We start from the raw sequence: 23,744 nt of genomic DNA on the forward strand, positions 1-23,744 counted from the left end.
GAGATCGCCTGCCAGGCATGGACCATAAGAACAGCCTGTAACAGATACAGGTTTGTCCTGTTTTCCTACTTCTTGCTACCCTCCCCTCTATAAATTAATGACACTACTAAAATTCCGAGGGCAGAAGGTGAACAATGGTCTCCAACCTGCTGGGAGCTGATAGAAATATTACTGGGTGCTTACCAGACTCCATGCTATGTGCTGCCCTCAGCTCCATGAGGAGCTGCCACCTCCCTCTTTGGCTCTTTTTGGCATCAGTCACCAGTCAGGCACTTCCTCCTTCACTGCTTCTGTTGTGTGGCTGGAGGAAAAGCAGAGGCTGGCTATCCTCACTCAAATCTGACAGCATTCCCCCTTTGCTCCCATGCCCATGCACCTCCTCACTCTCCTAGCTCGTGCCTCAGCAATTCCATTCAGCTCAATTCCACTCAAGGTTCAGGCTCTTCCTCCTCAGGCTGAGGCTGTCCCAGTTTCTTCAGATGGCTCCATCTCTACCATGGGTACCACCAAGTCACATTTTGCTGCTTGTTAAGGCAGGCAGTTATCTATTTTCCAGTGTGTTGCCAAGGGAATTGTTGGAGTTGAAGGACTGTAAATACTTCTAGCCTGAAAAATGGTGAGCATTAGAAATGCTAGAACTACTAGAAATATTGTGAAAATTCATAAACAGCTACTCAGATATTTTAATAGCTCTGGCATGAGATTCAGATACCAGTCATAAATGCCCAATTTATTTTATCACGGTACTGATTAATTCTAACACTTCCCATCTCTGTGCATCTTCTTTAAAAGCAGCCCACTGATAAAACACAGCCCTTAAAATAAACTTCAGTTTATTTCTCAACAACTGTCCAAAATCCACATTGAATAACACTTAGCTATGCTGTATCTAATTGAAGACCAGATGCCATTGAACTGAAGTCATCAATATCCCATACAAGTTCAGGCATCTGCCTGGATAAAACAACTGGCTTTTTTGGCTCTTTACCTTCCAGATCTTTGGGCCAGGACCAGTCTCATCTGTAAGGTGCATTACGAGTGTAGGTAGTTGTAAAAAGAAATATTGATTACCATTCTTCTCATGACGAAGAGGATAAATTGTAAATTTTTTATTGCAAAATATTAAAATAAATTACATTTTACAAAGACTTAGCAAATATTTACATACAGTGTGATTCCAGTGACAATCAGCAACAAAGAACAGACAGACAGGCATATTATGGAGTGATAAAAGTCAGAACTGCACAAATGTCAAAAGCTGTATGAAAGACAAGCTCATTTTTAAAAGCTAAATCCATCACAAATGGAATAAATCCCACGAGGCACAAAAATTACATGTCTACAAAGTTCTTTTGTTTAGTCAACAGACATATTGCTTTTTGCTCTCCTCGTCTGTCTCTACTCTCTCCCAGATCAACTGGAGGAAAAAAGAAAATCTTCGCATATGCAGCTGTGTTACCATGGATCTGTTATCAGCCTGGTTTTCATTCTGCGTGCTCTGTGATATCCATTGCCAGCAACAGATTCACGAATCATTAGTTCAGAAAAATGTGACACTCCGATCTTGTATTTCCTCAGTGACATTGTACCAGTGTATCAGATGTGTCAGGCTGCCTGAATTGAGACAGGTATCTGAAAGTGATGCCCTTCTGGTAAAAACAGGATTCAATAGCACAACACAAACCCAAGAAGCATCACAACAATGTCATGAAGAATGGGGTCACATAGTCTTATAGCACTTAAAAGGCCTTTTGTAGGAACAGGCTTCCATGGTCACGTTTCAGGATTTAATTTTTGAAAAAAAAGAATAAAATTGAAAGTACTGGCTCATCTTGGCAAAATTAGTAAGTGAACCCATCCTTCACATGATGTGGCTGGAAATAAAAACTACTTGTAGGCAAAAGCTAGAAAGAAGAGTTTGCACTGCTATTCCATCCCTTCCTTATACATGTTTTTAAGCGTCTTCCTTGTTTAAAAATCCCCCTTTTCTCTCTTTCCAGGAAGAGATCTGTCTCACCTATAAAATAAATTCCACAGCTTTAAGAAAACTGTTAACATTATTAGTTAGCCAAATGAAATCAACTGGCATCCAAAGAATATGTTTCCAAATTGACCAAATAATTGAAATAACTATAAGACATAAGCAGGTAGCACTGGGGAATTTACTCAGGGACACTTACGGAACTGAATAGAACAAAATCCAGCCTGGACACCCCTCTAAGTCACTACATGTAAATCTGAAGGCAGAAAGACATTAGTTTAGAATCCCCAGGCAGCTGCTTTTCTCAAGATGTGGAAGACAGGCAGGCAAAAATCTGTCTTGTTTAGCACTTTGGCACTTCTGATATGGCACCATAATTTTAAAAACCCTGGGAATGGTTCAGCTTTTTGGAGAGAGCCACTATGAAAGCTATGCACCAACTAAACCCCTCCAAAACTCTGAAACATGTAGGGCTTAATGAGACCAATTCTGTTGGCCCCTGTGTAAAGAGGAATTTTTTCCCAGTGTTAAGATTACATTAAGGCACACGGTGGGATATCTTGAGAACAGTTTTGTGAGGTGTGATCATGTTTCCCCAAAAAACTGGGAATATTGTACTTTGTTTTAATAAATTTAAACTATTACTTCAAATCCCACGATACTTATTATGCAGACTTACAGTCTATGCTGACTACACTGGGAAAGGCCAGAGAGCCACATCTAGCTTGATAATATGAAACAGATCCCATCTATTCTCAGCTCTGGCGTACAAGTGCACTTTGCTACGCAGAACAGAGTCTGGGTTCCAGTGTGCAACATCCCCTCCCAATCAGAGCAGCCCAGCCAAGTGTCTGGGTTGTATTATTTCAATATTAAAGAGAATTTTTTCTTTCTTTTTTTTACTTGTTTTTTAAGTGAAGATTGGACTATGCTTTTACATTCCAAGCACTTGCTGAAAGTCTTTTCTCTCCTTGTTGTCCTGTAGCTTTCTAAGTATTACTAAAGCTTTGATCTGTGCATCAATAATGGAAGACAAGTTGGAGGACAACAAAAGCTGTATGGAGTGCTTTCTCACTTTAAGTTAGTGTGAACTTTTTTAAACAAAAAATATTTTAAAAAAAAGAGAAGGCTAAACTGACTACACAAGCATCCTGTGCATATGCACATAATCCTACCTAACATTTCTTACAGTTATAAAGTACAGCTGTCAACCACAACCCTTCAGATACAAAAACTTGAAGGGCTTGGAGTAATTTTAAAATAGTGGGATTAAAGTATCTTACTAGAAATAAGTAAGAATCATCTTGATATGGCTCTCCCTCTTTCCTGTTCAGATACAAGTCAAATTCATCCAGCCACCTCTGATCCAAATAGCATAAATACAATAAAATTTGATTACAAATGAGAATCTCTCTTCAACAATACTACCATAAATTGCAGATTAAATAAAAATCAAATTATGTTGATTCCACAGTTGTTTAGTATAACAGAAGTAGACACAAGTTGGTCACAATTTGGCCATTGTGTTCACATTCTATTTGAAAAAATGCGGAAAATTCTAGCAAAGAAACAGGATAGTAAAGACAGTCCCTTTTCTTCCCTTACTGTTATCACAGTAGATAACTTCAAAACTTCCCATCTAAAGGCCATCCAACCAGAGTACCAGCTCCTCATATATCCTCCCTTCTTCTGTGGAACAGGCCAGCAACTGAAGCTGCAGCCAATATTTGTAGTTATCAGAAATAGCCAGTAATTTAAGATTAGCATTGCAAGGTTCCATAAGGTCTTCTTACAGAGCTAGTGAGTCTGCCAGCATTTCACTGCAAATGAGACTGAGACAACTTTTAACTGTTCGCTGAACTCTGGAAACTTTCGGACATACCAGAATGACTTAAATACTCTAAAACCAAACAGATCAGCAGAACCTGACATGTTAAGGTTTAAAGGTCTTGGCTATTTTCTGTTCCAAATATATTGGATAAAACTGAAGTCAGTACCTTTTGCCAGCATATAATCAAGAGCCTCATTTGAAAGAGTTGTCAGGGTTAATGCATAAATATAGAAAAAGAAAGAAAAATAAAGCCATGGTAAAATTTCTTTGTAGCCAAAACAATTTGGGCATACGTGTTATGAACAGACGTGTTTCCTTCTAGTGAGTAGCGCATGTCCAAGTCAAAAGATAATACTTTTAGAAGCTTAGAGCCAAAGTTCCTTCTAAAAAAAGTGCCTTATGGCCTGAAGTCACTTGATCACATCTCAGTTTGCCCAAGGTTTGATACTGCCCAACCTTCTATCAAGTGGGATAGAATAACCATTATATATGCATGTAAGTCAAACTCTAAAAACAACAAAAAAAATATACAAAGTGTAATCAACTGTTTCAAAAATCATCTCCCATTCAAGTCGTGTCTAAAGTACCAAGGCAGGGAGGAACATCAAACAACAATACTGACTAACACACTGCCCAGATCAGCAGCAGTGCTACAGGTCCCTTCTAACAGGCATTAGGGCATTTGGAGAATATCTGTGCTTCCCAAGGTGATTTTTTCCTAAGAAGAACAGTGTCAATAAAATTTCACCTGTACACAGATACTGTATAAGGTTCATTCAAGTATTTCCTTTAGGAAATGGACAGTGGAAGGACACTTTCAACACTAAAAAAGTTCATTGCATCCTGCTTGTGCTCATACACACTTTAATCAGTCAGTCTTCCAGTCACTTGACTCTTTGACAGTGTGGGGCTGATGTGCAGCTTAGCAGCCCAACTGGCAAGCTTCATCCCAGATGATTCTTCCTTGTTAGAGGACTCCTTCTCCATCCATTCCATTGGAACTATTAATTTTAGTATTTTATTTATGAAATTAGAATTCACTATAATTTGACAAGCACTACAGAGATGTTTCAGAAGCTTCCTTCTCAGTCCACCAGCACACCTCAGCTCAGACCTGTGTGTCCTGGCATTCCATCCAAAGTTCCTCATTAAGTACAGCGTGCTAGCGCCGTATTTTTGGCGGTAACAACTCAGCAATGGGCAATCCCCTTGATTTCATTTGTGATAAAAGCAGGATTCAAATCCAGGTTTTCAGAGGTGAAAGGCTAATGGAGTAACCGAACATATCTGATGCCCAAAACAGTCTTGCAAAAGTATAGTTACACTCCCAAAATATTTCCTCAATGAAATGCATGAACTCAGAGCAGATCCAGTGTATTAACTAGTCTTTTCTATTTTGTTCAAGAACCATAAAATCCAAAGAAGGAGTAGGACTCCAAATTCAACTGTTATTTTACAAGTCTTTCAGAAAAGCAAAGCTGACGGGCTCAGAAGCCAACTTAGGATGGGAAAAGCATACTGGAGTTTCTTAGTTTGGGACTTGTTTTTGTTCTCGAAGAGACAGGAGAAACTGCAAATCTACTTTTCTCCTTGCTCTGTGTTCAATATGCACTGACCATTTCGGAAAACCATTGTCCATGCTTCACGTAGCAGCCTTCACATTGCTTACTGTATTATATTCATTCATCAGTTGTTCATAAGGCACAGAAAGTTCTAGCTCATTATTGGTAAAGGTAGACTCATCAGAGGATGGGAATTTTACCAGTTTTTTTGCAGCTTCAGATTCCTCTGCAAGATTATCATCCATAGAGGATTTTGATGTTTCCTCATCATCTGAGATATCTTCCTCTTCATCATCATCTTCATTTACAAATGTTATATTGGCATTCTCAAATATTAAGGGTCGATAGTCTCTGGAATCCCACACTTCACCTTCTTCTTCACTAATCCTGTCCAGCTGGTTCACAAACATGGTTCCTTCTAGAGGGCTGTCTCCAATACGTTTGTTATGGAGTGGTCTCAGTACGTGACCATTCTGAATGTCCAGGGAAGCCTCATCATACTCAAATGACTCTGTCTTTGTGTAAGTCACCTGAACATCTATACTGGCATTCATTTGTTTGGCATTTTCCACTATAATCATTTTGTCATTGCTTGTCTTCAGGGCCTTCTTCCCAATTTGCTTTATAAGGTCATTGTAGGTCTCTTCCTTCTTTGAAAGAAAGCTGAAAATGTTGACATCCTTTGAGGTGCCCATCTGAAGGGGTTTTTTAGACCGAGGATGGTTGTCAAATGACTCTTTTCTTTTTTTCCGCCGTTTCTTGATTGCTTTGTGGACTTCCACAAACATACTGACCTTCCAGTTAACAAAGAGTGAGAGCCAAGCTAGTCCCAGGTAGATCCATAACTCCACAAAATATCTGTAAAGCGCATGATAGTTTGCATTTGGATTTACACCTGCAGGAAATTAAAAACAACAACATTACTGAAAGAAGACTCACAGCTGATAAACCTTTTAAGTTATGACCCTGAGAACTGCTCTCTTCCTCACTGAAAGAGCCTTGTTATTTGAAAACTGGCAAGAGAGGTAAAGAACAGGGAAATTATATAAAAAGCTGAACCCACATCTTCCACTTCTTGGCCACACATATTCTGACCACCGGACTAACAAAATAAAAATGAAGCATATCTATCCTCTTCTTATAAGATACAAAAGTGAACATTTTCCTGTTTGAAAATTACAAGTCTTCTTCCTGTCACTGAAGTGTGTATATATAGGTACCCGTCTTGAGAAAAAGATTGAGAGTTCCACTTGCGAGGACCAAAGTGCTGAACAAAGCAGTGGATTTTAGAGAAAGAAGAACTTTAGGAGGAAGAGGGGAATATGCTCAGGATTCCCCACTGATTAGTTCTAGGTAGGTGTAGAAAGCATTGCCCAATGCCTACAGATCCTGCTATACTGGATCCCATTCAAAAGTGCACAACTAACATATGGTGGGCAGGGTAGCTCCTTGCCTGAACTAAAGACCTGGGGCAACTGAAGGACTTATGAACTCCAGAACTTGGCTGCAAAATTAACCCAATAAGGTCTTGGGTGTCTACACCAACACTGAAGAGCCAGATCTAGTCCATTGGATCAGTACCCAGCATTGATGGATTTTCAATCCTGCAAAATGTGCTGGAAAAGCTTAGAAAACATCTTTTCAAAATAAATTTGCCACACTATGCATGCAACAAAATAATACATAAAATACAATTACTGACCAGCAACAAAATCTCCAAATCCTATGGTGGTGATAGTGATAAATGAGAAATAGAGGCCTTCAATGTAATTCCATCCTTCAGTTACCATGAAGACAAAGGGAGGAATAACCAGATGGACCAAGACACCCCAAACAATGAAAATAGCCGTGCATGTAATTTGGGCTTTCCTCTGTGAAGAAAAAACAAAAAGTCAGGGAAAGATCTCAATTTTTTCCCCCCCACCCATGGTACCAAGAATCATCTGACAGTACCAGATATTTCAGTTTTGTGCTAACAATTTAGCCACCATAATTAGAAATCACTAGAAGTGACTGAAGTAAACACACTTTTATTTTTTTTTTCCCTTTAGGCAGAACTCCCTATTTTTACCACTGTTTGCTCAGAAAAGATTTCGCTGTTATTTTCGATACTTTCTTCTCAGATGCAAACCCAAGAAATTTCTTGCTCTGATTCTGAAACCAGGACCTAAACCAGTCCCAGTGCTCTCCAGGCACTATGACTCTGCACTGCCTCCCATTTCTGGGCAGAGTTAGAACTGAGAATTCACTTGCAGTGGGGAAAAGAGGGAGGGGGATAAAGAAACCCAAACAAACCATCACTAAAAGCCCAACAAAATGCCACAAACAAGACAACAAAAGCCTGTAACTCAGAATGAAATACTGATTTGCTGCACAGCAGGAAATATTTGTGCTAGCACGCAGGCAGGTGGGAGCTAAGCACGACAGATAATTTTCATTTCTGTGCCTGAGGAGGTTGAATGAAATGTCTGTGAAATTGAGCCTCATGAACATTTGTCCTAAAGGTCTTCAAAATAAGTAGTACCAAAGGTTTGTATGAGACCTCATTTTGCTGAACTTCTTGCAGAACTAAAACATCAGACCCCATCCCTCTTTTATTTCTCTCAATGCAATATTTGGTAAAATTTGTATTTGTGCAAATGCTCATTTACTATGAGATAAGCAGGCAAGTTAAAAAGTTTAAGCTTAATTCATGCATCAACACTACACAGTTCAAGGGTAAACAAATAAGGGCTTACCAGGCTTACTCCTCTTTTTGTCAGAAACTGGCCCAGCCTCTTGGCACGTCCTCCAAAGAATTTCCCCAGAGCACTGATCCACGTCAAGCAGAGAGGGACTCCAAAAAGCCCATAAAATATGCAGAAGAGACGCCCAGCGTGCGTCTTTGGGGAAACATTACCGTAACCTGAAAGAGACAAGAATGTCCTCCCTGTGCTCTTGAAGAGGATTCAAGGCAGCTCTGCCTGTGCACAAAACAACACTCTCTGGGCTCCCACTGTGCTGGGCACTCCTCACTTCACCATCTAAAAGGGATTTAGTTTACTCCAGCTGCTCATCTTCTGAAACTGGATGCTTTCCAAGTCTACTCTAACAAACACATATTCCATTATTGCACTTTAAGTGTTCCCTAGATTTTCTGCACCTTTTTCTGGACAGGATGGGACAAATAGAAAATAAAGCTCATCTCAGAACTTCTAATATGTTGCTCCAATCTTAAGCAGCACTGTTAAAACTTGACTGATTTAATTTTATGGAATGAAACTCAAAATTCATCCTGAAGCTAGCTCCCAGGTGAAAGATCCATTATACACATTCAACTTGTAACCTGGTACCTTTGCAGGGTAAGGGCTTGGGAGTTAAGTTCAAGGCAAGCAAGTGCAAGATATTTCAAAGGAATTTATCTATTTGCTGATCACAGAACCCCAAAGGACATTACAGATTCAGGTTCTAAAGTCAGCAGCCTATTTTCTGAATTTCTGACAGAGTCTTCTTATTTAGGTGTGCAATTGACTTCAACATTTTTTCTTAAGTTATATTACAAGCTGGGTATTGTGAATTTTAAATAATAAAGAAAACCACAGTACTGCATATGGTTTAACAGTAAGACTTCTACATTCAGTCCTCTTTGGTTATTTTGCATTCCTTTTTTTTTTTTTTTATTGCAGGTGCACCAAGTGTGCAACAACACCATGTAGAAAAGATTTTTCTGTAAAAGCAGAAGGCAAATGATGTTGAATTCTGAAAACCTATATATCACAGGAGGAAGAAGTCTTCCAGTGCAAAGGTCTTACAAGCACAAATCAGTACTGATATTTAAAAAGCAATAGTTCTGCTTCACCTGTTTTTTAAGAGGTGGATAAAAAGTCTAGTTAGTTCTGCAAGCCAGAAACACTGATAATTTAGTAGTAGCTCAAGAGGACATGTGTGTATAAAATCCAAAAACCTCATATGCACTGGCTTTAGGTATTAGTTTAATGGAACACTTTGCTATGCTTTTGTTTTGGAATTTTATGATTTGGAAATTTAAGTGCATGAATCAATGGAACTGGAATGACACCAGCCAACCCCAACAGCACCTTTATTCCATTACTTATTGGAAAGACACAGTTTTCTCCTCTGTACACACACACACACACAGAGTGCCAAACCCCTTGGTTTTTTTCCTCTATGAATCTGCAGGTGAACACGTACTTCAGGCAGCTCCAACCACGGGAACTTTACTTGGTGGCTACCTTGACACAGAAATGGAAGAGTACAAACACGTAGAGCCTACAGAAAACTGCAGCTAGGAAGGTTGACACAGTAAATATTTACCAATTGTAGTGATCACAGTAGCAGCAAAGATCACAGCGTTAGGCCAATTCCAGTTGTTGAAAGTATTGTTCCCAGTGATGGCAACCCCCTCTTCATCAGCCTCTGACACAATCTGTAAGGAAAAAGTAACAATCAATCTTGTAAAATCCTACCAGCCTAAAAAAGAAATGTGTCTGTCCCTCTCAGGTTTCCCCCCTTTAGGTCATACTTTCAAAATAACCTCGAATGTTTTGTGAAGGCTAGCCTAGTATATTCACTAACAATAATTTTATGAAATATTGAAAGCTTGCTTCACATAAGAAAAATTAATGCAGATGCTCTGACATTTCAATAGGGGATTTTAATTAGATAAACTTTTACTTGACTTACAAGTTTAAAACAAACTGATGTCTTCCAGAGAGCAAATAACACTTGTGCAGACTAAACTAGCACTTAACCTCCAGTGCAGATCTTGAATTTGGTTTAATATTAGGGACATCTTCAGAACCACTATCCATTGCAGAACACTGTTACATGCCTCAGCTTGACTTGGGTATGAATGTCATAGAATCCTTGACAAAGCTCATGTGATTCATGTTAATTCACCTGCTGTCTCTACCAAAGTCAAACCATCTCTACAAGGAAAGAGTAAAACTGTGCTCTTCAAAGACAGAGAAATCAACATTTTTTTTCACAGCATTTTATGCAACAGGACTCCAATCACTGTCCTTGAATCAGGCCCTTTTCTTCTCCCACACTGAGGTCTGGGATGCTATGATGAATGCAAAGCACTAATTATTATTTAGTGCAGAAAGCAAAAATTTCATATCAAAACCATGCATCTTTCTGATTCTGGAGTGCACTTCTATCTCCCCAAAGTAAAAGGAAAAAACCAAACAGATACCATATTCTCTCTGGGAAACCTCTAGTTATTTAAATCTTTACTCTGTCACATCATGATGCAGTTAAAGCCTTACCAGGTTACTCTGCTTTTTCCCCTTCAGTCTTAACACTGAACAAAACTCTGAGGCTACACCCATACACAGAAAAGTGAAGATATCTCCAAATGTTGATTTACAACATTACCCACTGTCTACATTTCTCCCTCAATAAGTGTTGAACATAAAAACTATCAGTAGCTAAATATCTAAAAAAATTAGAAGTCATATACTTTTAAAAAACAAAAAAAACTGTTTTAGAAATAAAAAATGACAGGTGATGTTTATCTTAAACTGGCAAGAACTTATAAAGGTTAACTGCAACCAACTCTTCCTTCGCCCATCACCCCTTCCTTCCTTTTCTACTTGATTAAGATCTGATCTTGGACTCAGCAGAGACTCAACACGAAATTCAACCACTACTGAAAACACATACAAGTTAACACAGGTTTTAATTATTCTGGAGACTTATTACTTATCACCACCCTCCTACTGTAATAAAAATGCCCTCAAAGTGAATATATTGTACATAGACAAGATGCAAACAATTTAATTTAAAATGCACTTTCAACACACAGGCTGTTTCAGAAGATAAAAGAAGAAGCTCTGGAAGTGAATGAAGGTAAATAATTAGATTTTTTTTCTCCTGGTAAACTCAAAGTGTGTGTAAAACTGGATGCAATGTCTTTCCATAGCCTACAGGCTCTGGATAGAAAATGAGAGAGTTCTCACCAAGGCACTCATTTATCATAAGAAAATGGTACACAAATGAGAGGCAGCCCTAACACAGGCAAGTTGAGAGCAGGCAAGTAAAACACACAATGCCACCCCTCTTCCACAAAAAAAAAAAGGATTACAAGAGCTCATCTGAGTAGAAACCAGTCAAAGTACAATCACTCATTTATGCCATGGTCTGCAGAGGAACTTCCTGAAAGTCCCAAAGGACATCCATATCACCTGAAAAACACCATCTGTTATCTATTCTTGAAAAAATGCTTTGACTTCTTCCATTGCCTAAATGTTAACACTAAGCACTAGTTTTCCAGTCATTTTCCATTCCACAAGCAGACTTGGAATTTTTTTTAGTTGTTGTTTCCTCACAGAGCAAGTGATCTCCAAGAGACACAAGTGAACTATCCGCTCCCATTGTCATGGGCCATTATCTCATTGCATTTATCCACTTGGCCTGACCTCATGAGCTCGGTTTCCCAGTACACACAGTTATGTCAAGACCTGCCAGGATTTGAGGTCTGGAGGCCTAAAGAGGGCCCAGATCTGAGGGGAAGAAGCTGCTGGACTGAGTGGCACACAGCTGCCCTTCACAGCCAGGCAGCTAACATTTTTGGGGGAGACGGCCAGCTCTGCAAGTTTGGTATAGAGAACCACAGATAATTAATTCTCCAGACACAGATGACACCCTCTTCCTGTCCCTATTTTCACACAGCTATTGGCACACAATTTTCTATGATCTACAGTCCAGTCTTTTAATTTACTTTATGCCTGCAATAAGTCTGAATGCACTATATGCATCCCTACTGCAGGAACAAAGTCACAGAACATGCTTAGATAGCTTTGGTGCTGTGGGAAATATGTAGCTGCTTTCCGAGCAGCATAACTTTTGCCCATACTGAAATAATTAAAGATTTTGGCTTAAAACAAACAAAAAAAAAATTGACTGGACACTATACAACTGAACTGCAAACAAGTTTGTTGCTTTTGCTTGGCAAATGTGTTAGGCTCTAATGTCAGAGATGACTTTGTTTTCATATGCTAGGATACAGAATGCCCCAAGAAGGCTGTGCTTGATTTCTTAAACTACAGAAAACTTCCTCCAGTCTTTGGATTGTAAAATAGGAAGCAAGGAAGAAGAGGAAGAAGAGGAAGAAGAGGGTAGATGGTGCAAGTGTTCTTAGTATTTTGAAAGATGTAATTTAAAAATATCTTTTCAAGTACGCTCAAATGCAAAAGCTGAAAATAACTCATAATTTATACATCGCCATAGGTCTCACCTCAAGACAATTCATACTGATAAAGGCAGGACTGCATTTTCAGCCAAATGTGTGTTTGTCTTTTGCCTCACAGAATCAAAACCCCTCTTTTCCCTCATTCCCTACAACTCCAGTTCTGCTTCTTGGCAAAGGAAAAAGGGGAAGAAGTTTTAGAGACTCTGGTGTTACTGTTGAAAGTTAAACAGACTTAAAACTGCTACCTCTTGTGGTGACATTAACAGAAGTAGAAATAGGGATGTAATTTGAAAGTAATCAAGCAGACAATAAGCTCCATTTGCAAGATACCTCACAATTTTTCCACAAATCCTTGCACTGCTCCAATACAGCCTTGTGTTTCCTGCCTTTGGTGACATTTTTATTAACCCTCTGATGACCAGGGGAACTCCAGATTGATCAGGTTTCACAGGAAATAGTTGTTAAATCTCCTCCGTCTTGGACCAAGAAGAGGAATTTCTCTCAGATGTTTTAGGCACCTGCCACTTGAATCCCTTCTATATGAGTAAGAGTAAGGCTGGGAAGTTCTCAAAACAAATTTAAAAACAGCAAGGCAAAGTCTTGGCCCATATAGGTCACACACCACTAATGATTTTATTCTGAGAGTTAAGGAGTGCAAGAAAACTTTCAGATACTCTCGTAAGGAACAGTTGGGTCTGATGACAATAAGCAACAGGAAGAAAAAAAGGACTTCTAAGGTATTTGTGGCCAGATAGAGAATACACCAGACTGAAGACAGAAGACAATAAACCGGCTATATATAAACTAGAGCAACAGATCCTGCCCCTCAGGCACCCATACATACAGGATGAACAGCAGGTCTCTTTTGAAGAGGCTAAAGCCTCCCATTTATTCAAAGCATCTAATGGCAGCTTTAAGGTTCTCCCAGGGTGTGAACAATTGTCTTTTCAAATGCTGTTTTTCCACAAGAAAGGAGATGTAATTGAACTATTAAGCCTGAAATTAGACCCAATGGCTTTCATTCTACTCTCAACAGCATTACAGGGTAATGGACAACCACAGCTCAGCTAGTAGATCCAAAAACTGAATCCATTTAACCAACAACTGCATCCTTTGAGGCTTTGTCCTCACTTCTGACTCCAAAGGAACACAGGAGTAATTTTGCTTCCTTCTTATGTTCTTTAATCAAGGATATAAAGATTTAGTGCACTGAAAAACACCATTTCGAATCTACCAAGTATTTTAGAAACCTTCCTACAAGGAATAAAGCTTTATCATCAATCTTTTTTCACTTTAACATCTAAATATTTTTTTACAATTTGAAGAAACCAGGAAAGTGCAGTAGCTATCTAATCATAGGTACGTATAATATTGACAACTTAGCCAATCACAATAAAATTGTCCTGGGTAATAAATTTTAAATTTAAACTATCAGATGAACAGCACACTGCTCATCTTTAACTAGATTCAGTTTTTAGTTCATTTTTAACTAGATTTCAGTTTTAACTAAAACCAGTAGCAGCAGGGTTAAACAGATAGGTGAAGTGGTACAAGCAGTTCTATGAACAAAAAGCCTAAAAGAACTCGTAGTGACTTTACATAAACAGTTAAAATCCATGCAATGCAAATTGCACACCCTTTTACTGTCCCACATGGGTTTTACAGTGATTTAGGTTTTCTGGCTCCAGTTATAAAGTTACAGTAGCAGTCAGCTGTTTACAATAATCATATCTTTAAATGCAATAAAACCATATTTAATTGCTAATGAATATCTTTCCAATAAAAACCTAAGTCACATGTTAAGACTCCAAGGTTGGAATATATATTACAAAATTCTGCTGACCTGGATAATATTGTCTCAGGATTGTCTATATGTATGTAAAGAGAAAAAAAACTCTCTCAGCCAGTAACCCTTTTGAAGGAACAAATGCCTGGGTGGCCACAGCTAGATTGGCAGGACAGCTTCCTCAGACTCATTATGTAGATAGCCAGCACAGTGGCCATGGCCAGAAGTTTCCTGTCCTGTTGGCATATTGCACTTTGATACCTGCTTGCACATTAAAAGCAGCAGAACCTATTTCATAGGCATAGCCTGAATTTTGTAAGTATTTTATAGCTAGATGAAGTTGTAGATTCACAGTTAAACTAGACTATATTAATCCTGGCGTACAGCTGTCATAGCTCAACCACTGGATAAGTTTATGTGTTTAGTTGTTAAACAACAAATACATATCTAATGTAATACTAAATACCAGAATGCATTGTTCTGAGTTATTGTCAGAAAAGAGAAAGAGAAAACAACAAACAATGTAGTTATTGAAGGTGATTGGCTTCCACTCTCTACCCCCGAGTGCCCCAACTGAATGGAAGATACTGTCCATCAGAGAAAATATTTTCCTCTCTGGAATACCTTGGCAAATTGAGTTTTGGGTTAGGAAGGGGAAAATGAAGCCAACTATGCAACTAATGATTTTACCAATGAATAAAAACCTTTTTCTCCCCAATTACTTTTCATGACTAGATATATGAGGTGTACACAAGTAATGTTTTATTAAAATTTCCTGTTTGAGTTCTATAAAGACTTCATATTAACCTATATACTCTTTCACCTCTCTTCCCAACCTCAAAGACAGATGCAGTTCTGCTAAGAAAATCTTGCTGTGCCACGCTGCTTTCTTTGGTAGCCAGAGACACAACGTGGCAGAGCTGCAGAAAGCCGAGAGAATTCACATACGGTGAAATGATTTCATCGAGGCAGCAGAAAAATCAGCTATTCCCATGTCATCTTTAGAACGGCTGCTCTACACGTGTCAGTGCACAGAAATGGAAGCTCATCACTTCTTGGAATGGAAAAAAAAAATTCTTTAAGGATTAGAATACAAAAAAACCCACACAGCCTAGAATACAAAACAGCAGCACCCTATCTGGACAAGTTTCTGCCACTTGGCACCTGGCACCTTTAATATGTAATCTGCTCAAGGCAAGAGTTCTCAGGAAAGGATGGTAGTAACCACCCTCCCCTTCTGAGCAGCTCAAAGCCACCAGAAAAACACACAATTATGGTCCTTGTAATTTTTTTCACTGCCACCTCTAGTGTAATGACAGACTTACCCTAACTGCTCGCTTGGACTCAAGCTCCCAGCTGAATCACGCTGGCAATACGATCAGGGCCAGCACACAGGGCCAAGGGGACAAGCCTTTGAGGCTGCCTTTGCCACTTGACAGTCTCTGCAGGATTACACGAACCAGCAGGACTTAGGACAGCTGACCTCTCATTTCCCTCTCAGCATTATCTGTGTTTGCAGTATGAATTTCATGTTTGTCAGGGCAAGAACCACGCCAGATGTAAAAAGAAGTCTTTTAGCTGAGTCCTGGATTTCCTACTTCTCTTCTGTGGGAATGGTTTGCGACCTTTTTTGAGAAAGAAAAATAAGACAAATGAACCACATTGTCTCAGTCTGACAGGCAACACCCTTGTGTCTTGCTAACCTGTGAAAGTTTTACTGTCCTTTACTGACCTATGCAGAGAGTTGAGCTGGAAGGTGGTTGGGGCAAGAGGTGCAGGATATGAGTCAGCAGCACCTGCATTACAGAAGGATGGTGGGAATTAATAAATTCCACATTAAGTGAAGAGTACATCAGTTGACTACACAAGTCTGATTCCGGATCAACTAAGCATAAGGCAGTGAATACCCAGCTGGCCTATATTAAACTAGGTTCTGCAAAGCTCTTGATAATCCTAGAACTTGTATAGTCTGTTTTAACAAACAAAATCCAAGGCAGAAATAGCTTGTTTCTAACAGGACAATGGAGTTGTGGATAGTAGCCACCTACCACAAAGTCAAAGTTGAAACTGAAGGAAAAAATAGGAAGTAGTCATTGGGGGAATAACGTTAACTTTCACTTCTAGAAGAACAGAAACTTCACAAGCTTCATGCTTGATGTTGACAGATGTAAACAACACACATAACCAAAAGAATACATGAAAATTATGCAAAAAACTAGAGCAATCACTACAAATATGCAGGATTCCTCCCCCCTTATCTATGAATTGAAATAGAAGAAAAAAATAAAAACAAACCCTGGAAAGTAAGTGTTATTCCCCAGGTTTACACTCTGTGTAGATCTACGGCAAATAGCAGAGGATAAGTTTTCCCCTTGCTGTCAAAACCAACTGCTTTATAAATGCAGTGCAAGTGCTATTGCAAGTACATACATATTTTGCATTTTTCAATCAACAGTTTAGTCTTAAAATATAGTTCTCTTATCAAAGAACAAAGTTTTAAAAATTCCCAGTAGGAGAAAAAAATCTTGGCAAAATATAGATTAACATACTTCAAGGAAGGAGTTTTTTCCAACAATAGCAAGATTTAATCCAGAATGAGATTATATTTTCACACTTCTACAAATACAGCAGATAGAATATTATCTTCTTACTTTTCCAGAGTGTTTGGAGAAAAAAAAAAAACTCAAAGAAGTTTTGGTTTTTAACTGCTTCAGCATGTGAGTGGTTCTTATTTGTGTGCTTTTAATAAGGAAATTATTAAAGTTATTTAAATTTGCTACAAGTGACTTTAAATGATCCACCAGTATCTTACAGCATACAAAACAGAAATGTGTATGTAGAGTTCGAATGCATTGTATATAACACACTTTATCCAAAAGGTTATAACAAGATTGAACTTGCTCTGCAGAAAAAATTTGGCTAACCTTGTTGATTCTTCATTTACCCAGCCAACTTCTTAGTGTTTTATTCTGTTCATGCAACAGTGCTTCTCAATGCATAAATGAATTACAGAACCAAGACACTCTATTGCTTTCCCTTCATTATGCTTTACTTTGGTCTGTCAGGAGCTTGTGCCTTCACCTAAGCAGAATTTTTCTTACCTAATTGAGCCTCCAGCAAATGCCACTTCATACAAAGCTGTCCCTACATCTGAGCCTGATATTTAAAGAATGCATGTAAATACATGCCTGGTTTTCTCTCTGCATAGTTTTGTGATACAACAGACAGCAAACTAGACATCATTTTTGGCTGTTAGTTTAGAACACAGAACACCCAGAGGGTTTCTTTACATGTCTTGTTCCTGATTTCTTATTTAAGTCATTTTGCCACAATTCGTTATTGATTTATTTTTAAGTGGGAAAAGTCCTGTTCTGAGACTTCAGTGTGACTAGCACTTCTTTTCATTTAAAGCAGTTTTACTAGTTTTATTGCAGTATTGTATTATCTCCATTTACATGGAGAAAGCACAGAGTGGGATACTTTGTCATGTACTGAACTTTGAAATCAGATTCCCGTGAAAGTAATTAAGCACATGCTATGAAGAAAATAGCATGTGCATTAGAGCTCAACATCCATTTTAATTTACTGATTAACCAGCACACAGCAGATTTCCAGTAAGAACACCAAAGACAAGAAACTCCCAAACAAGATACTACGAAACACAGAGAAATATGGAAATGGTCTTTACCAGAGAGAAAATGACTAAGTAACTGCACCACTGCACTGTAAAGAAGCCTTGTGTATGTCCTTCAAAGGGCATAGCTGAGTTTGAAGAGGATTAGAAAACATTCACATCTTAATCCTACACACATACCTTTACACTTGAGAATATTCACCATTTAGTATAATCCTGAGGAAGCTTCTATAAAGTTTATTTAGATGCTCAGAAGTGAGAAAGAACACTGACATACTCCAAGGCAAACTGGAGCTCCTCAACATGAGCTCCAAAGTCTCTCTGCAAAAGAGTTTGTTGGATACACCAGTGAATTCCTATTTACATCCAAAGTTCTATCACATTAGCTGTTCTTAAAATTCATGCTACCCAATTCCAGAACTACCTGTAAATACAAAGAGTATCTAGACAACAGCATCCTTGCTATGGGTGAGTCTATTGTGTGTTTGTGTGGCCAAGCTTTTGTAGTTGGGGGTGCTTCTGTGAGTATCTGCTTGAGGCTTTCTCCATTTTCAGCAGAGCCAATGCCAGCCAGCTCCACTGGCCAAGGCAATGATGGTAATGCCTCTATGATAATGTAGTTAAGAAGGAAAAAATGTCATTGCCCAGATATAACTGCAGCCAGAGCAGAGAGGAGTGAGAATGTGAGAGGAACTACCCTACAGGCCCCAAGGTCAGTGCAGAAGGAGGGGCAGGAGATGCTGCAGGCTCTGGAGCCGATTCCCCTGCAGCCCATGGTGCAGCCCATGGTGAGGCAGCTGTGCCCCCACAGCCCATGGAGGCCCATGGATGCAGAGATACACCACAGTTCACCTGCAGCCTGTGAAAGGAGCCCTGCACCAGAGCAGGTGCGTGTCTGACAGCAGCCTGTGGCCCATGGGAGGCCTGAGCTGGAGCAGGGTCCTGGCAGGAATGTGCAGACACACAGAGCCCACTGGAGCAGATTTCCTGGTAGGACTTGTGACCCCATGGGGGACCCACGTTGGAGCAGGCTGTGCCTGAAGGACTGCACCCCACAAAGAGTGACCCCGAAGTCACTCTGAAGAGTGACACTGAAGTAGTTCAGGGAGAATTGCTGCCCATGAGACGGACTCATGTTGGAGAGGTTCACGGAGAACAGTCTCCTGGGGTAGGAACTCCATGGCAGAGCAGGGGAACAACTCTTCTCCCTGAGCAGGGGCAGGAACAACCTGTGATGAGCTGACCCTAAATTCCCATCCCCTGTCCCCAAGCCACTGAGTGGGAGGAGACAGAGCCTGTGAATGAAAGGGGGGGTGAGAAGAAGGTGTTTTTAAGATTTATTTTCCTGTTCATCATCCTGCTCTGATTTTGTTAGTACTAAATTCAGCTAATATCCCCAAGTTGAAACTATTTTGTCTGTGATGGTCATTGGTGAGTGATCTAATCTCCTCCTGTCCTTTACTCACAAACCTTTCACTGTATTGTCTCTCTCCTGTCCAGTTGTAGAGGGGAGTGATAGAAAGACTTTGGTAGTGCCTGGCATCCAGCCAGTGTCAACCCACCACATTTTACTATTGCACACAGTCTCCAAGACCTTCCAAAAAATGTGTGTGAGTGCAGTTTTTCAAAAGCATTTGTGTTTAGATACAATGCTATTAAAAATAAAACGTAAGAGATAATACTGTCACAGCTCCCTACCTTTATTAAGGCTAGTGGCTTAAAAATCTATCCTGGCTTTGCAGAATAGACCTGCTTTCTAATTATTCTGCCAAGTGGAAAAGAGTTTTCCCACACCTTCTCCCAGGCACTGATGATAGATAGATAGCACTTTTCCACCCTTTCTCTTTGGCATCATTATTTGAACACAGCACCAATCACACACATGTTAAACAATGCAGAAAGTTCTTCAGTGGACTGAGTCCCAAATTTCAATCTGGCCATTTCAGGGCTTTTTCACATTTGCAAGTGTAGAGTGTCTGTGGGAACAATGCTAAAATTATAAATTTTTAGCAGGGACCAAGCAGTGAGCTTTATCAATTCATAACTGCTGACAGTGACAACTCCATGAAGAGAGGAAATAATTGGTTTAACATGCAAAGGGCAGTCTCATTAAAGACAGTAGTACAGGCACAAGCACCTCTTTGTCTCTGTGTCCTCTTCTCTACATGTTTCCTAGTAAGCAAAATGAATGAGGGTAGAGAATGCACGTTTGTCACAGATCGAAACACTCCTTATTTCAGTCTTTTAAGTGCTCATCTGTTTTCGTGTTTTTCAATTTAAATTTAATCAGACTAAGTGATCCTTTAGAAAGGCAATCTGTTAATTAACCCATATTAGACAGCAGAAAATCATGTTCTTCAAGCACAATCTCAATTTATTATCCAGAAATAGCTCTCATTAGTCAGAGATGGGGGGGGGGGGTAAGTTTTTACATACAAATTTAGAAGACATATGCTCTACTCTGGTTTTAGCTTATTATCTCAAGGCCATGCAATAAATCATGAATTTAAAGGAGATGTAAAGAACCATCTTTTTACAAGCCTGAACCTGAAACACACATAAAACTCTAATTGTGGCTTAAATATAATATTTATGTGTCTGGAAATTTCAGGACACAGTCCAGTGGAAACAAGTTGTCAGTTTACAGATAAATTAATTCCACATCATTGTTTAGAAACAGAAAAGGTAAATAATTCTGCAGCTATTCCCTGCTTGAATAAATGATCAAAATTAGACAAAGCATGAGCAGCATGAAACAAGATATATAAAACTTGAGGATAAAAATTTTACAGCACCCTAAAGTGCCAGCATTTGCCATATCGAATATTTTTTTCTCCTCCTTTTCCCCAGCACACACTTCACCCACAACCTCCTACCCCCCAATTAAAACCAGACATTCACGTGCTAGCCATTTTAGTAATTCACATAGATGTAAATGCTGATCACTGCAATGAATTCTCCTCTATTTACAAGAAGTTCTTAGGGTTGCTTCTACTTGGAGAAACAATCTTAATATTGTGTAACATTGTGCACGATTAGCTGCTCAATCAGTTCTGGAAACTAGCACCACCACCTTTTCCATCCCTCCAAGGTGGACACAAACATCACAAAGTATATTGACAAGCTTGGGTTTTGCAGGGAAAGTTACAGCTGAGTAATAAACCTAATCAAGAGAGTTTTCCTGAGGATATGATGCTTCCCAAGATGCAAGTGCACATTTTTTGTGTGTCACTTGGCATGGAGAACAAAGACTGAGAGTTTTAAAGTGAGTGGAAACTATCCTGGGAAACAATCCCCATTGAAATGATGAGAGAGTTATCCCTTGTGGGACAAACAAATGGATGGAGATCAAACTCAACCCTCCTAGCTTCCCAACTTCTGCAATATCAGAAAATTAACAGAAAAACAGTAGTTCCAGGAAAGGCTCTCAATAACAGAAAGTGCCCCCCTGTAGAAGAGAACTGCAGAAAAACCATTTGACTTATTTCCATTATAGAGACAACAGACTAGTAAAATACAGTTCAAAATGCATCTAATTTCTTAAATTTCCTACTTCAGTCCATGCTGTGAACTTAAATTCTCCTTGAATTATCCTGCAGTGAGACTTCCAAGACTTCCATATCTTGAAACTGGACCTTATTGCCCTTGAGAACAACATAGGTTTTGTCACCAATTCTATTTAGAGAAGATAAGCAAGTTGTACTGCAAAAATAAAAGGTGAGAGGAGATAGCAAAGTTTTCTTTGTACTGTGTCAGAAACTATAATGCAAGACCACAAACAAAAGCCATTTAAACAAAAAGCTAGTTTGGTATTAGAATAAACAACAACAACAAAAAAATAAGCCTGAGTGGAACTAAGCTGCAAATTAACACAGGCTCTAAACCAGGCAGTAGCTGTTAATCAAGCATTCAGCATGGTAGTGTATAAGAACCTCCCTGTGCCTACACCAAGATCCAGATTAACAGTGATTAGTTTAGCTAATGTAAATAAAATGCAATGGTGTTAGAGGTAAGATTTTGGATCTGGAGTCCTTATTACTACTACAGTGCACCAGGGAGCATATTTTTGTCCTCCAGTAAAATCCTCCTTAGTCAGAGAGGAGTTCTTCAGAGTGATGTTGGGACAAAGTGTTTACTCTTTTACCATTTTCTGTGGCTCCATTCAAAGGCATCCAGGAGCTCCTCCTCAAGGAAGGATACAGAGAGACAAATGATGAAGAGCAAAACAAATTACTTGAAAAGAAACAACTCTACTGATAAATAGAAGACTAATACTTTTGCAGCATGAGCTTGATTCATTTTTTCTGACATACTTCTAACAAGAAGGTCTCTAAGTAAGGTTTGAGCTGTATAGAATACACATAATTTCCTTTACTGAATCTACCAGTGGCTCTACAAAGTGGATGCATTTCCCAACTGACTTTGTGAAGCCTTACCTTAAGGTCACACTGAAAAGAAGTACAAGTCAAGATTACTGATTTTGTAATGATAATTTGCACTCCTTATTTGTACCAAGTGCCATTCTACTGAAGGTTTACAAATGGCTGTTACAGCTACAGACATAACACAAGAGCTGTCCTCTTTGGATTAAGCAAATTTTGCATGAAAATATTCTATCTGACAAGGGAAACAGAGCAGGAATCTGAGCAACATGGTGCAGCCCAAACCATTCTATAATTTTGTTCTTTTGTTTTATAAGATGCAATGCAATAGTTACATTTGTCATTGCAGCTTTCCATCATAAGCACCTATTTTACAAAATAGTGTTTTAAAAATAGGCAGTATAAGACATTTTCAGTCAAAACACATGTATGTGTTTTCTAAAAAGTCCTCACATTGTGTACGAGTGTTTGTGGAAACCTATTGTAGTGTAGACTGCCCAGGCATGATCTGGATAATGCTTATTGATTTCATGGTCTGCAATGAGTTCTATGTTTTGCCTTTCTCCATCCTCATGGAAACTTCCCACTGCTTTCCCAAACTACCTATACTGAAAGGAATGTTCAAATCTGAGGCTTCATTTCGCATGTAGTAAAATTCAAGAATAAAATCTCAGAAGGATGTTCAGCCCAAACCAAACCAAGCACAATTCCTCACTAAGTCAAATTGAGGCCAAGCCAGCATTGCTCATGTTAGCTGACAGAAAAACAGAGTAGTAAGGTCTTTGGAAATATCTGCTGCTCTTTGAATACCATGAAATCAAACATGCAATCAAGCCTTGAAGAGGGAGTGAAATTTAACAACGCTGACCAGAAAGTGAGCAGTTGTAAGGTGCTACATGGTGAATTTTGAGGGGTTTTGGAAAACTGAACCATTACAGTTGAATGAATAAAGCTTTCCTTCACTACCAGCCACTGCTGTCCTGCTGCTAATTTCTCTCTGACATAACCACTAGCTAAAAACATGCTTGATTAGGGACCTCCCACCCCAGATAGGTAAAAAAGAAGACTAGGGGTAAACCACTGTGGTGATTACTGTGATGAACTACTGTAATTAATTCTGTAATAACCCCCCCAAAGTTTTGGACTAGTTTCTATTTTAGAGTGAAACATGAAGTCATTGAAATTTAGGTGGTAAGAGTCCATAAAAAAACAATTTCAGCAATCGAAGTTGTACTTCTGTTATGCAGTACAAATAGGTGTTACTGTTTCCTTTGGAAAAAAAGGTCTAATCTGTAGGGAAATTAACCTCTTGGAGGCATGTCAATATTTTTACAGCATACACTGGATAAGACCTGCTTGTGTATGATATATAG

General features: G+C 39.1%; 1 protein-coding gene across 1 annotated transcript in view; it reads right to left on the reverse strand.

The window, feature by feature from the left end:
• Positions 1 to 1,094: 1,094 nt before the first annotated feature.
• The window catches only part of KCNK5 (potassium two pore domain channel subfamily K member 5), a 34,958-nt gene continuing 12,308 nt past the window's right edge, over positions 1,095 to 23,744 (reverse strand). The window contains exons 2-5 of the mRNA XM_079329355.1: positions 9,689 to 9,800; positions 8,113 to 8,279; positions 7,077 to 7,245; positions 1,095 to 6,269 (exon numbers count right to left, since the gene is read on the reverse strand). Of these exons, the coding sequence (XP_079185481.1) occupies positions 5,455 to 6,269; positions 7,077 to 7,245; positions 8,113 to 8,279; positions 9,689 to 9,800 (1,263 nt within the window). The 3' untranslated portion in view covers positions 1,095 to 5,454. The remainder of the gene's footprint in view (positions 6,270 to 7,076; positions 7,246 to 8,112; positions 8,280 to 9,688; positions 9,801 to 23,744) is intronic.

Source organism: Erithacus rubecula, assembly GCF_903797595.1.
Source record: "Erithacus rubecula genome assembly, chromosome: 2".
NCBI classification, from domain to species: domain Eukaryota; kingdom Metazoa; phylum Chordata; class Aves; order Passeriformes; family Muscicapidae; genus Erithacus; species Erithacus rubecula.